Source organism: Dendrobates tinctorius, unplaced genomic scaffold (genome assembly GCF_039654945.1).
Source record: "Dendrobates tinctorius isolate UK_male_01 unplaced genomic scaffold, ASM3965494v1 ptg000081l, whole genome shotgun sequence".
In the NCBI taxonomy this organism is placed as follows: Eukaryota; Metazoa; Chordata; class Amphibia; order Anura; family Dendrobatidae; genus Dendrobates; species Dendrobates tinctorius.
Window position 1 is genome coordinate 8086874 of NW_027361749.1, and position 16038 is coordinate 8102911.

Genomic DNA, 16038 nt, shown 5'->3' on the forward strand with positions numbered 1-16038 from the left:
AGCCGTGTGTTTACGGAGCGGAGCCGCGTGTGTACGAGGTGTACGGAGCGGAGCCGCGTGTGTGTACGAGGTGTACGGAGCGGAGCCGCGTGTGTGTACGAGGTGTACGGAGCGAAGCCGCGTGTGTGTACGAGGTGTACGGAGCGAAGCCGCGTGTGTGTGCGAGGTGTACGGAGCGAAGCCGCGTGTGTGTGCGAGGTGTAAGGAGTGAAGCCGCGTGTGTGTTCGAGGTGTACGGAACAGAGCCCTGTGTGTACAAAGTGTACAGAGCTGAGCCGTGTGTTTACGGAGCGGAGCCGCGTGTGTACGAGGTGTATGGAGCAAAACCGCATGTGTACAAGGTTTACGGAGCCGAGCCTTGTGTGTACAAGGTGTAAAGAGCGTGGCTGCGTGTGTATAAGGTGTACGGAGCAGAGCCGCATGTGTACAAGGTTTACGGAGTGGAGCCATGTGTGTACTGAGTGGAGCCATGTGTGTGCGAGGTGTACGGAGCGAAGCCGTGTGTACGAGGCATAAAAAGCGGAACCGTGTGTGTATGAGGTGTGCAGTGTATTCATACCTCCCAACTGTCCCAGATTTTGAGAGTCTGCCCCACTGCCCCAATGAGGAGCTTACTTTTCCCACGGACACAGGAGTATATGGTGGAGCCCCGAGGAGCACTTGAAAACTCGCACGTGACATTCCATCAGAAATGACGTGCTGGAAGCTGACCGGGGGAGATTGTGACGGAACCGTGGAGGCACTTCAGGGAATGCTTCAGATCATTCCCATGTCCTCCGACAGCGTGGACAGCGGGATCGCCTTGGACTCGGGGATGTCAGCCATGTGAGTGGATCATGATATGTCCTGCACCAGGAGGCTCAGGTGGGCACTACAATGTGAGCCGGGCTGGTATAGTATCTTTATAGAATCTTTCTTTCTTTCCCCTCTCTTTCCTTGTCGTTCTTTCTTTCTTTCACTTTCTGTTCGTTCGCTCTCCCTCTCTGTTCTTTCTTTCTTTCTTTCCCCTTTCTGTCTTTTTTCTCTCTTTGTTCTTTCTTTCACCTCTTTCTTTCTCTTCCTTTCTTTCTTTGTTCCTTCTTTCCCCTCTTTCCTTCTCTCTCCCTCTCTGTTCTTTCTTTCTTTCCCCTTTCTTTCTTTTTTCTCTCTATGTTCTTTCTTTCCCCTCTTTCTTTCTTTTTCTTTCTTTCTTTCTTTCTTTCTTTCTTTCTTTCTTTCTTTCTCTCTGTTCTCTCTTTCCCCTCTTTCTTTCTCTCTCCCTCTGTTCTTTCTTTCTTTCCCCTCTTTCTTTTTTTCTCTCTCTGTTCTTTTTTCTGTCCCCTCTTTCTTTGTCTCTGTTCTTTCTTCCTTTCTCTCTCTGTTTCTCTTTCTTTCTCTCTCCTTTCTTTCTCTCTCTTTTTTCTCTCTCTCTGTTCTTTCTTTCTTTTCCTCAGTACAAGACAGTGTGCCCACCGTACCAGCCACTGTGCCCATAATGCCAGCCACTGTGCCCTCAGTACCAGTCAGTGTGATCAGCAGTGCTAAATGGATGTGGTTGGGGCGTGGACATGGGTGTGACTAGTTGTGAAATGGGTGTGTTCGGGTGGCCGGTAACCAATCATCATAGTGGAAGACATCTGTTTCCATCAACTTTGTTATATGTGGGCAGTGGGCACCTATAGTAAGGTGGGCACGAGATGGTGGGTCTTGTCACCTCTGCCTCACACATAAGTTACTATGCTATGAGGTGTACTTTATTCCTGCCACATTTCTTTCTTGGCCTACTGAGAGAAATGCTTTGACCAGTTGAAAGTTATACAACCTGAGGATTGTGCATGTGTGCCCTGCCCGCATGTAGTAATGTGTGTGTGTGTGTATATATATATATATATATATATATATATATTTACTTACTCTGACCCCTATATAAACCCTGCCCCTCCGACCACCATCCACTTTGCCATGCTCCTGTTCCAATCCTAGGGTCTTTTTTGGTCCCCCTTGGTCCTCCACATGCTGAACATCTGGGACATGACTACATTGCGCAATGTGCGCTTGTTCATCGCCAGATGCAGCGTCGTGTCCAGTGTGTGAGGAGACGGCAACTTGTCTGTGGCGTTAACCCCTCTGCTGCCATGTTAGGCACAGCCTGTGATGAGGAGCGTCTCTCCCTGTGTATCTGGCCACAGGCTGCACATTGGAGGCTGCTTCTTCTATCTGGGGAAGTTCATGAAGCAGAAGCCTCTGTGTGACTCATGTGAAGTAACTTGTCTGACAGGTCATGGGTCCAGGTCAGCAGGTGATTGCAGGCTATTAGCTGGTTTCGATGTTAGGTACAGGTGAGTCAGAACTAGATATTGGGTGGAAGCCTTCCAGTATTTGTAAGGCCTCATGCACACGCTGAGTATTTGGTGAGTTTTTACCTCAGTATTTATAAGGCCTCTTGCACACGCTGAGTATTTGGTGAGTTTTTACCTCAGTATTTATAAGGCCTCGTGCACACGCTGAGTATTTGGTGAGTTTTTCACTCAGTATTTGTAAGGCCTCATGGACACGCTGAGTATTTGGTGTTTTTTACCTCAGTATTTGTGAGGCCTCGTGCACACGTTGCCTATTTGCAGAGTTTTTTTACCTCAGTATTTAACCCCTTCCCACCCCTGGATGCACCATATGCATCATGAAAACTAGTGACTTCCTGACCCCATCACATGACCTGGGGGGCCACAGAGTCTGAACAGCCCGGGGCCCTGGCTACCCTTAATCCACCCCTGACTGTCAGGATTGCGCTGTATAGCATGCTCTGTGCACACTGTCAGGATTACGCTGTGCAGCTTGCTAGAACAGGCTTTCACATGACCAAAAGTGTGTGATCTACATAGTTGTGGTTACATGCCAATTACCTTCTCATCTGTTTCTTTCTATAAAACATTATGAGAAGCAAGAAAAGTAACTACAAATTGCATACTTGCAATCACATGACCAATGACCACCCACACAAGCAGGCAACAGAGCAGAATTGTGATTGTGAACACATTGCATGCTTGGAATTCAGCAATCTGCAGCAATATAAAATGATTGTAGAAATTTAGCTAATGAACAGAAAAGTCCTTTAGGGTGCGTTTAGACGTCTGTACAAATCAGTCAGAGATTGGACCACAATGCACAGACTGTTCACAGGTCTCTGGATCAGAATTTACAGCTTAAGGCTGGGGTCAGCATTGCGAGTGCAATGCGAGAAATTCGGACGAGTCTCGCATGTCAATACCCGGCACTGCCACCGGCACTTGGATCGGAGCGTTCAGCTGCAATGCATTTCTATGCAGCTGAACTCTCCGATCCGAGTGTCGGTGGCAGTGCCGGCTATTGACATGCGAGACTCTTCCGAGTTTCTCGCAAGTTTACCCCGGCCTAATAGAAATACCGTATATACTCGCGTATAAGCCGAGATTTTCGACCCATTTTTGGGGGGCAGAGCTTTGTTTTTGCGTTGCACCGTGAGTTTTAAAGAACGCCGTTTTTTTTTTCCAATACTATTTACATAGGACATGCTGCACCTTTTCATGCCAGCCGATAATGACATCGCATCCTCTGACAGACAGTCCATCTTTTTTGGGTTCCACCCATTCGTGGGTGGGGTCACTTCCTGCCCATTTATCTAGGTTTGGTCGCAGAGGCAGGAGCTCTGTCTTCGTCCGCACCCATTTCAGGCGGGCCTCTGTCACAACGGGGTGCAACCTTTTTTCTTCTGGCGCCAACTTTCCTGGGTGACACCCACGACAAGCAGCCTTGTCTTTACTTTTCGCGCCAACAGCCATCATTTTTTCAGCAGCGGTTAGCACCATCTCTAAGTTCACAACATCCGCCATCAGCAAACCTGTCACGGCGGGCAACACATCAAAAGTCCCAATTTCAAAGTCACAAATCTCAGGATCGCTGTCAGCCGACAACTCCATCTCTTCCAGTTCTGGCAGCACATCACATAATTAAGATTCACAGTCCCGGTCAACTGCCATCTCTATGGCGGACACTTCAAAATCAAGGTCAGCCACCAGCTTTAATTCTCTCATGGCAGACAGCCTTCCAAAATCACAAGTCTCACATATTCCATCCATCAGTCTTTAGGCTGTGAGGGTCCATCCTGCCGTACTACGCCAAGTGTAACAATGGTGACCAGGGGGTTAGTTGTGGCCGGGTTATTTAAAGACACAGTACATAGACAGAGTCCACTGAGCTAATGGCCAGAGAGCACCCCTGTTCCCCCGTACATGAATAGACTAGACCAACACAGTTTTTCCCCACAGGTTACCTTCTCTTCCTCTGGTCACAGCAGTCCAGGTAATTAAGGGTCTGGAATGCAGCTGTTCTCCAACAGGGAAAAATAACTTTATTTGAACAATGATGAAGGATGGACGAAAAGACAATTTCTACACTGGCTTCCTGCTCTCTCCCTGACACTTGCCATACCCACAATGGCCGTAGCAGTCAAAGTTCTCAGTAATCCAATCGCTGGCACCTGGGCACCTGAGACCCCTTCAGCAAAGACCCTTCCAAAGTCCTGGGGGCCTGTGTTGTAATCCTTCAGTCTGTATGAATCTTTGATCCAGGGCAACAGATCTCTCCCATCCGGGAGTCTGGCAGTGCCCCTTCAGTAGCACACATCTACCCTGGCCAACGCACCCGGGCTTTCTGACTGGGAAGCAGCAGCTTCCTCTCCGTCAAGGCTGCAAGTCCAGCCCCCTTAATTAACTAATTCTGTCCCTAACTATATATAGGCATTTGAAAACGAAAAATAGTCAAAAATAAGCATATGTAAACTATAATAAATGCTGAAGAAAATAACTTCAATCCAAAAAGTAAGGCCAAGGCCTAACAGCAATAGGGAATGGAAATGCTCCCATTAGGAATAGACACAGAAAAAACGGAGCAGAGAACACCATCCAATAAAAAACATTAATTTATTGATTCAAATAGTTGACAATACAAAAGTATACATACCAATAATGGCTTATATAGTAAAAAGGAAAAGGAGGGATACTAAGGCCAAAACAGAGGTACACATGGTGATCCTGTGACCAAGGGTTATAAGGTGTATAAAGCGACAATATGGTACAACATGGTAAGTCCCGGGCAAAGTACCCATACAAGGTGTAATTGTTATTGTCTAGAGCATTAAGCAAGTCAAATGCCCTTCAGTATCTAAATAGTGTCACTTACCCATGATCGCCAGTGTGCCAATGTGCCCCTCTGTGACCCCCTGATGCGCGTTTCGCGTTGAATGCTTTCTCAAAAGGGGTACACATAAGTGCCATATCCTTAATACTTATATAGTGTCATCAATCAATGCCGGAGTATCGGGCGCACGCGCCAATGACGTCACCCGCCAAGAACATTACCTCCCACCCCCGTGGCCGTCAGTAGACGGCGCGCATGTAGGTGGAAATCCACCTGCTGACGTCATACACATGCGCGCCAAGCTAATCCAGATAGCCACGGAGGAGAGTGGGAGGGGCGTGAGGCAAAGCGTGCGTGCGCGCCACAACCGCCATTTTACTGAAGACCATGGCGGCAACCATCTTGGAAGAGATAGAGATCAGCCCATATACACAAGAAGAAAGAAGTTATAGTGATCCAATGCTAAGTGAAGCGCAAAGGAGTAATGCAAATAACGGCACAGCGTTAGTGGTATCTCAGAGAGTGATGTAAAGTGCAAAAGTGCATCCTCAAAGTGACAAAGTGCGAACCTATGTTCTCGTCATAGGATATTACAATACTGAAGTATACAGAAATCTGTGACAAATATATAAAAATAGTACAGACAAAAGACAATACATAAAAGAATATATATATATATATATACATAAAAAATAAAAGATAAAAAATATATGTATATATGGGCAGAAAGAATAACCAAAAAAAGAAAAACAATAATAATAATAAGAAAAAAATAATAAAGATAATAAATCATCAGAAAATCTTCTCATCCAATTGGACGGAATCCCTTGGTTCTGTTCGATATTCAATAATGTCCCACATACAGGAATTATCCCAGCATAGGATAATGGGGCATCATAACCAACATAGGTTCCAAAGAGTCAAGATCCGGCAAGACAAAAACTATAAAGGAAAAAAAGGAAAAACTAAAAGACATGACAAGATTAAAAATAATACAGTATAAAAACGTGGGACGATGATACAAATTCATTCTTTAGACATATATTATATACATACAAATGTATATATATATATATATATATATATATATATATATAAACGGACGCTGCCACAGAGACTGAGACAGAGATGGGTGGAAAGGCAAAAAAGGGGGAATTATTTCTAAAGAAAAGGGACAAAAGTAAGTTTTTCATTAAGTCCCTTGGGTGTGACGGTGTCAAGGGTGACAATCCACCTACATTCACGTTGTGCCAGAAGGCGGACCAAATTGCCACCCCTGACACCGCCATGGACCCTATCAATGCCCCTCACCTTAAGGCCACTGGGGTCAGAACCATGACATAACAAAAAATGTCTCGGTAGGGTCTTAAGCAATGTGGAGTCCGCAGTGTCCCTTGCGGCAACGATATCGCGGACATGTTCGCGCGTCCATACCTTTAACTCCCTCGAAGTGAGACCTACATAGAACAGGGAGCAGGGGCATGTTGCATAATATATTACATGAGTTGTATTACATGAAATGTAATCACGTATTTTGTACTCCCTGCTCCCATCAGATGTACTAAAGGTCCCACTCCTAAGAATATTGGGACACGCGACACATGCGCCGCAGGGGAAGCACCCGACCCTAGGATTACTCATATTAAAAATGAACTGTGATTTAGTTGTATAATGACTTTTGACCAGATGGTCTTTCAGGTTCCTCCCCCTGTGTTGTACCATCAAAGGACGCTGCGGTAAATTCCCGGCCAAAAACTTGTCCGTATGTAGGACTGGCCAATGTTTGATTAATACATCACGAATCTGATCCCAGCGACAATTAGAAGTTGAGATAAATCTCACTTCCTTGGAATCAGTCGAAACCTTCCTAGGTGAAGGTACAAGAAGTTCCTCCCTTTTGGTACGCTTGGCACGTCTGTAGCCCTCTCTAATACAGCGATTACTATAACCTCTATCACGAAACCGTTCAATAAGGCGGGTAGATTGCTGTTCAAAGCGGGCCATAGTCGAGCAGGTCCGCCTGTTTCTTAAGAATTGTCCAACTGGGATGGCTTTAATCACAGAGAAATTGTGTGCCGAGGAGGCATGTAAAAGAGAGTTCACTGCCGTTTCCTTGCGATGTAAATCGGTCTCAATAGACCCGTTCTTTGCCACACACAATTTAATGTCCAAAAAATCAATACATTTCGCATGATAGTTGAATGTAAATCTAAGATTGAATGGGTTCACACTAAGGGACTGCATGAATTTGGATAGGCTGGTCTCGTCACCCCTCCATATCATCAATACATCATCGATGTAGCGAAACCTGCCCACCACCTGGTCCACGGCATGTGCCCCATCCCCACAAAAAACCTGCCTCTCCCAAAAACGAAGAAACAGGTTTGCATAGGCTGGGGCACATGCCGCGCCCATTGCAGTCCCCTGTAACTGTAAATAAAATTTGTCTTTGAAAACAAAAAAATTTTTGGTCAAAGCAAACTCCAATAAATCTAGAACAAAATCAGAAAAATGGCCATCCCAGTTGGCAGTCTCAAGAAAGAAGCGGACCGCCCGAAGGCCATCGCTGTGTCTAATAGAGGTATATAGTGACTCTATGTCAATAGTTACTAAGAGCATGTCTACCTCTAGAAACAACCTATCAACTTTGGTTAGAACATCAGTGGTATCCCTGACATAGGAGGGGAGCTTCTCGACTAAAGGTTTCAAGTGGTGGTCAATAAACTTACAAATGTTTTCGCTCAACCCCCCCTATGCCAGAGACAATGGGTCTTCCGGGAGGATTTCGAACATCCTTGTGCACCTTTGGAAGTAAATAAAAGGTAGGTACCTTGGGATATTTAGGCACAAGGGCGTCCAAAATCCTCCTCGGTACGATACCTGACTCATCAGCATGATCTAGAATACCCCTCAACTCCAAAGAGAAAGACGCAGTGGGGTTGCTAGGCAAAATGTGATAGGTTTGTTTGTCCCTAAGCTGGCGAAATGCCTCTCTTTCGTACTTTTCTGTCGGCCAGATCACCACGTTCCCTCCCTTGTCAGCAGGCTTTATGACCACAGAATCAAGGGATTGCAGCTCTCTCAGGGCTTGTCTCTGCAACCCAGTCAGGTTGTCCCTACATATATTCCCTGATATCCTTCGCAGGTCTTCAGTGACCAATTTACAAAAGATCTCCACCTGTGGACATAGTGACAAGGGAGGAAACGTGAGTGAGCGTGGCATGATTGAACGCGGTATGATACCAATACCTACACTGTCAGGTTTTTGTTCTTTCATAAGATCCTCCAGATCGGCAACTGCTTGTTGTTCCACTGCATTTAAATCACCATCAACACGATGGTGTAATTTTCGTAGGATCAATTTGCGACAGAATAAGTGTAAGTCTTTCAAGACTGTGAAAAAATCAAAGCCATTATTAGGGACAAAATTCAAGCCCAATTGCAACACCTCCAACTGTGTCTCAAAAAGAGTATGTGAAGACAAGTTTATTACCTGCAGTCTAGAATTTTTAACCTTGCGTTCGTAGGTGGGCGATATATATTGCCTTCTTTTATTGGCATGACGCCCTCTAGTGACTCTGGTAGATACTGCGGTCCTGGGATTATCAGTCCCAGAGGAACCAGAACGTGATTGAGGGATGGATTTCGCCCTAGTTATCCTATTCTTCCATCTATATACTTTATTTTCCAGAGAGTCTGAATAATCTCTCTGTAGTTTTTTGGACTTAACAGCACATATTTCCTGTTCCCATTTTGTCAGGTCCTTCTCAAGATCTCCATTTAATTTGTCCAAAGCATCAACAGTTAGGGTATCTTTTAAAGAGAATTGAATAACATCAATCTCCTTTTCCAATTCTCCCAATTTTCTTTCATCCAATCTAACCAACAGTTCCATAAAGCCCTGAGAACACTTATTAGCAGTCTCTTCCCATTCTTTTTTGAAAGTGAGATCCTCAACTGAAAATGCAGGAAAAATTTGCACCCGTAAACCTCTTGGAATTAGAGCATGGGTAAGATATTGCCCCAAAGAAGCCTTGTTCCACCACAATCTCGTCCGTCTGTGCAGCAGCGTCCTAAGCTTAGCAATTTGTTCCTTTGCATCACCACCATTCGTATTAAAAGTACCAGCAGTATCCTCCTTAAAAAACCCCTGAAGTTGAGACAACCACGTTTGGTCTCGAGCACGGTAATCCATTTGCTTATGACTAGTAGCTGTGAACACACAGAAATCACATATGAAAACGAAAAATTGTCAAAAATAAGCATATGTAAACTATAATAAATGCTGAAGAAAATAACTTCAATCCAAAAAGTAAGGCCAAGGCCTAACAGCAATAGGGAATGGAAATGCTCCCATTAGGAATAGACACAGAAAAAACGGAGCAGAGAACACCATCCAATAAAAAACATTAATTTATTGATTCAAATAGTTGACAATACAAAAGTATACATACCAATAATGGCTTATATAGTAAAAAGGAAAAGCAGGGATACTAAGGCCAAAACAGAGGTACACATGGTGATCCTGTGACCAAGGGTTATAAGGTGTATAAAGCGACAATATGGTACAACATGGTAAGTCCCGGGCAAAGTACCCATACAAGGTGTAATTGATATTGTCTAGAGCATTAAGCAAGTCAAATGCCCTTCAGTATCTAAATGGTGTCACTTACCCATGATCGCCAGTGAGCCAATGTGCCCCTCTGTGACCCCCTGACGCGCGTTTCGCATTGAATGCTTTCTCAAAAGGGGTACACATAAGTGCCATATCCTTAATACTTATATAGTGTCATCAATCAATGCCGGAGTATCGGGCGCACGCGCCAATGACGTCACCCGCCAAGAACATTACCTCCCACCCCCGTGGCCGTCAGTAGACGGCGCGCAGGTGGATGGAAATCCACCTGCTGACGTCATACACATGCGCGCCAAGCTAATCCAGATAGCCACGGAGGAGAGTGGGAGGGGCGTGAGGCAAAGCGTGCGTGCGCGCCACAACCGCCATCTTACTGAAGACCATGGCGGCAACCATCTTGGAAGAGATAGAGATCAGCCCATATACACAAGAAGAAAGAAGTTATAGTGATCCAATGCTAAGTGAAGCGCAAAGGAGTAATGCAAATAACGGCACAGCGTTAGTGGTATCTCAGAGAGTGATGTAAAGTGCAAAAGTGCATCCTCAAAGTGACAAAGTGCGAGCCTATGTTCTCGTCATAGGATATTACAATACTGAAGTATACAGAAATCAGTGACAAATATATAAAAATAGTACAGACAAAAGACAATACATAAAAGAATATATATATATATATATATATATATACATAAAAAATAAAAGATAAAAAATATATGTATATATGGGCAGAAAGAATAACAAAAAAAGAAAAACATAATAATAAGAATAAGAAAAAAATAATAAAGATAATAAATCATCAGAAAATCTTCTCATCCAATTGGACGGAATCCCTTGGTTCTGTTCGATATTCAATAATGTCCCACATCCAGGAATTATCCCAGCATAGGATAATGGGGCATCATAACCAACATAGGTTCCAAAGAGTCAAGATCCGGCAAGACAAAAACTATAAAGGAAAAACTAAAAGACATGACAAAATTAAAAATAATACAGTATAAAAACGTGGGACGATGAAAACCTGATGTGTGATCGAGGCCTTACTTTGACAAAAATAAGTCCTTCAATGTAAGAACAGGTGCCTGTGGGCATGTGCAGTAGGAAGCTACAGTGCTGTGCCCTGGCGAGGGTTTCCATCTTTTTTCTTAAAATCTCTAATGTAAAAAAGGCTGCATTATTTAGGGGGAAGGATGCAGAGTGGGATGTTACACTTTCATCTGGGAATAATTTATTTTCAAGACAATTTAGTTAATTTTCATATTAGTTTTCCATCTATGCCACCTAAAAATATCACCCAGGTTCAGGGTTATTTATACATCCTGGTTTCTTGTGATTTTTGCATTTTGCACCGTTATAGGATGGGTTACTCCTGTAAAGTGGTTTAGCGATGTATATTGGCCTGATGAAAGCTAAAAGATTTATACAACAGATGGACACAGCAAACCTTAGTGTGAGACGGCCATGAGCTTATGGCTGGGCAGGCTGGCGATGCGGTCTATGGCTCTCTGCTCCCTTGCTTTACCATCTCGCTTCAGTTCCTGTGCCACACTTGACCAATTGCTGGCACTGCTAACAGTCATAAGACTAGCCAGCTTGGCCAAAGAATTGTAATTAATTCACATAGAAAGTGACCATTTTATAATGGAAAATACCACCATTTGCTTAGTAAATATATATAACTTTTCCTGGCCTCTAAGCATAAATACCAGCCATGCTAGTAATTTATGTGACAAGTGGCAACCCTTTCTGCAGAAAGATTGACAGTACAATGTATAATTTATCTCCAGATCACAGCAGGGGATCTTTCTCCTGCACTCGCTCAAAGACAGCGTGGCAGTCAGGCTACATCAGGGGGTCTCAGATTCACGGCTCCCTGGCCCCCATGTGGCCTTTGAGGGGTTGCTAACTGCAGCCTGCAGAGCACCAGATCCAAAGACCTCATTGGGAGAGCAGAGAGCAGTCCCGAAGGAGAAGTGCACCAGCAGCCCTTATGTCATCACACCGGACCACAGTGTGTCAGAATGCCGTGTGTCGGAAAGGTGACATGTCCTTCCCGTGCTGTTGGTGGTGAATATGTGGATGATGATATTTTTATTAACCGCATCATCAATACATAGTAGCCTTGTGGTCTGCCCCAGTGTTAAATAAAAATGTAACATCAAGAAAAAAATGCTGTACATATGTGGATCTCTGTGTGTATGTTTATGTATATGTGTATGTATATATACACTCACTGGCCACTTTATTAGGTACACCATGCTAGTAACGGGTTGGACCCCCTTTTGCCTTCAGAACTGCCTCAATTCTTCGTGGCAGAGATTCAACAAGGTGCTGGAAGCATTCCTCAGAGATTTTGGACCATATTGACATGATGGCATCACACAGTTGGCGCAGATTTGTCGGCTGCACATCCCTGATGCGAATCTCCCGTTCCACCACATCCCAAAGATGCTCTATTGGATTGAGATCTGGTGACTGAGGAGGCCATTTGAGTACAGTGAACTCATTGTCATGTTCAAGAAACCAATCTGAGATGATTCGAGCTTTATGACATGGCGCATTATCCTGCTGAAAGTAGCCATCAGATGTTGGGTACATTGTGGTCATAAAGGGATGGACATGGTCAGCAACAATACTCAGGTAGGCTGTGGCGTTGCAACGATGCTCAATTGGTACCAAGGGGCCCAAAGAGTGCCAAGAAAAAATTCCCCACACCATGACACCACCACCACCAGCCTGAACCGTTGATACAAGGCAGGATGGATCCATGCTTTCATGTTGTTTACGCCAAATTCTGACCCTACCATCCGAATGTCGCAGCAGAAATCGAGACTCATCAGACCAGGCTACGTTTTTCCAATCTTCTACTGTCCAATTTCGATGAGCTTGTGCAAATTGTAGCCTCAGTTTCCTGTTCTTAGCTGAGAGGAGTGGTACCCAGTGTGGTCTTCTGCTGCTGTAGCCCATCTGCCTCAAAGTTCGACGCACTGTGCGTTCAGAGATGCTCTTCTGCCTACCTTGGTTGTAACGGGTGGCAATTTGAGTCACTGTTGCCTTTCTATCAGCTCGAACCAGTCTGCCCATTCTCCTCTGACCTCTGGCATCAACAAGGCATTTCCGGCCACAGAACTGCCGCTCACTGGATTTTTTTTCTTTTTCGGACCATTCTCTGTAAACCCTAGAGATGGTTGTGCGTGAAAATCCCAGTAGATCAGCAGTTTCTGAAATACTCAGACCAGCCCTTCTGGCACCAACAATCATGCCACGTTCAAAGGCACTCAAATCACCTTTCTTCCCCATACTGATGCTCGGTTTGAACTGCAGGAGATTGTCTTGACCATGTCTACATGCCTAAATGCACTGAGTTGCCGCCATGTGATTGGCTGATTAGAAATTAAGTCTTAACACACAGTTGGACAGGTGTACCTAATAAAGTGGCCAGTGAGTGTATATTTTTGTTTACAATATTTCCTGTTATATCAACAGATATCTCTCATCTCAAGTTGTCCCAGCCCATGCCAGTGACCACCTCACCATCCATCTTGTCTACTAAAGGACCATTTCTGTGTAAAAAAAATATATGTTTTCATGGTGGTACATGCATTATAGTAAACTTCATAGAAACATGCAGGTAAAACAATCTTTTTTATTACATATATACATGAAGACTTTGGTGAACTTGTTAGGGTTGCAGGGGCTGATTGTTTTGCTATGACTGCTGAATCTTATTAAATTCCTTTGGGATTGTGTGTGATGGTATTTAAGCTAAGGCGATATGCCCACACATGACTTGGTAACCCCAGAATGCAATACATTAGCATGGAAGGAGTCAGCCCATATCATAAAACGAATATGAACTTTACTGATGCAATATATGTACAGTCAATAGCAGGTATAACTAAAGATACCGTAATCGGAGTGCTGACTTCCAAAAATAAACCTGATTTTATTGATACAATGATAAGTAGCATACATAATCTTATACACAAAAGTTATATTGGGGAAGGAAAAGATAGGAACCCTGGGAATGAGGCGTTAGTGGTACGAGGCAGTTCCACAAATTACATAAGTATACAGAATTGGAAGATCATGTAATCATATACTCTCCTAGTACAAATGTAGTAATATTGCAACAGTCATAAAGTGCTTGTGCTGAGAGGGTCTATCGTTAATTGTAAACTGATAATGTGGAAAGCAGGGGAGTAAAATAAATGTACTGCCCGTACCCAAGTTATAAGGGTTGCATGCACTTACCCATGTTGTATAGTGCCAGCGCAGAGACCACAGAATTCCCAGGGGCCGACCCCAGACGCACGTTTCGCGTAAGTTTTTTCAATTGTTCAGTTGTTTCAATTACTTATTCAATTTTCCTTCCTCAAAAATTTTTGTGTATAAGATTATGTATGTTGCTTTCATTGTACCAATAAAATCATGTTTAATGTTTGAAGTCAGCACGCCAAGGTATGTGCACCCGTTGTGGTTTTGGCTGCAGGTTTTGCTGAATCCGCAGTTAAATCGACCTGCGTTTTACCTGCGGATTTAGTGCTGATTTACTGCAGATTTTGTGCGGATTTCGCCTGCGTTTTACCTGCGGATTCCTATAATATTTTTGATCAAAAGTAGCATGAAAGCTATCCCACCACGACACGGTAACTCTGTTCGGGATAGTCCTACACTATTTATTATTAAAAACCTTGCCTTGTGTCAAAGTTGACTTCAATGTGTGAACAAGGGCGGACAAAAGGACTGGGTCCCCTTGTTCACACATTGAGGTCAACTTTGACACAAGGCAAGGTTTTTAATAATAAATAGTGTAGGACTATCCCGAACAGAGTTAGGCCTCTTTCACACATCAGGTTTTCGCCGTCAGGCGCGATCTGGCGCTTTTGACAGAAACCGGATCCGGCGAAATGCAATGCCGGATCCGGTTTCCCCCCCATTGACTTGCATTTGCGCCGGATCGCGCCGGATGGCCATGCGTTTCATCTGGTTTTCGCCGGATCCGGCAATGTGTCGCAATGTGTCGCGATCCGGCGTCTGGAAAAAACGTCTACTGTAACGTTTTTTGTCTCCGGCGAAAAAGCCGGACACGCCGGATCCGGTGGCCGGATCCGGTTTTTTGGTCTGAGCATGCTCAGTAGCTCTGCCCACAAGACATATATAAAAGCAAGACAGTGGGACCCACAGCCACACCCAACATGCCACCCAAGAAAGCAACCAAGCGAAGCAGGAGAAGGCAGGAGACCACTGCAGCACCATCAGCACCACCACCACCCCAAATGGAGCAGCAAATAGAACATGCTGAGGAGGGGAGGCCAGCAGCAGATGAGAGACGGTAATTATCAAATCCCCCATTCCTCCAAACTAGGGCCATGGAATATCAAGATATTCATTGGCCCTTTGTTTCTCTTTATTCAACAGCCGCCAAAGAGATGCAGCAGCAGCAGCAGCAGAAATGGCATCACTGGCAGCAGCAATACCCACAGCCATGGAGTCTGGCCATCAACAGGACAGCACATCTTCTTCTGGGAGCCCTCCCTCGCATCGTCAGCGTTTGACGGTAAGTTTTTATTTCCAAAATCCATCATCTCTGTAATATATGTCTATTCATTGCCTTTTATTTCAAAACAGGAATCACAAGATGAAGAGGAGCTCCCAGAAGAAGAAGGAAGGGGTGGACAGACACCTGGATTAGCCCACAATTGGTAAGTTTTTTGCATCAAACGCAGAAACACAACATCACACTACACACAACACATAGAAAACAATGTTCTGCAGACCACACACAGCAAACAAATGCCTACATCCAAAGACATAACATTTTTTGTTTTCTTCTCTAGTCTTCCCAATCTGGTGCTCGGCCAAGAGGTCCTCGCAGTGCCTCCCAGGGTCGTCGGCGACAGCAACGCGGCGGTCACCAGCGTGTAAGTATAAATATTTTTGCTTTGTTTTTTTGCACTTTTTATTTCATTTCTTTTGTGGAGGCTAATTATTTTATTTTTGTCTTTTTCTTTAACAGCCTTCACAGCGTGCTCCCGACTCTGACGGTGAGGATGGAGGACTCGATGTGGACCACCTCATCGATCTCGTCAGAGAAAGGGAGCCGCTCTGGAATATGGCTGACCGCCGCCACGCTGACCTTATCGTTACCCGACGACTCTGGGAGGAAATCTGTTTTCTCCTTGTGGGCCGCTGGGAGGACCTCGAAGCTCGGGCCCAGATTAAAGAGCGTAAGTATATACAGTACCGGTTGC

General features: G+C 44.5%; 1 protein-coding gene across 2 annotated transcripts in view; it reads left to right on the top strand.

The window, feature by feature from the left end:
- The window catches only part of LOC141096868 (meprin A subunit beta-like), a 177791-nt gene that overhangs the window by 155492 nt on the left and 6261 nt on the right, over nucleotides 1–16038 (top strand). Inside the window, exon 13 of one of the 2 annotated variants that reach the window (XM_073583727.1) lies at nucleotides 13271–13415. The exons of the other annotated variant lie outside the window; for it this stretch is intronic. Within the exon in view, the coding sequence (XP_073439828.1) occupies nucleotides 13271–13415 (145 nt within the window). The remainder of the gene's footprint in view (nucleotides 1–13270; nucleotides 13416–16038) is intronic. 2 annotated transcript variants of the gene reach the window in all.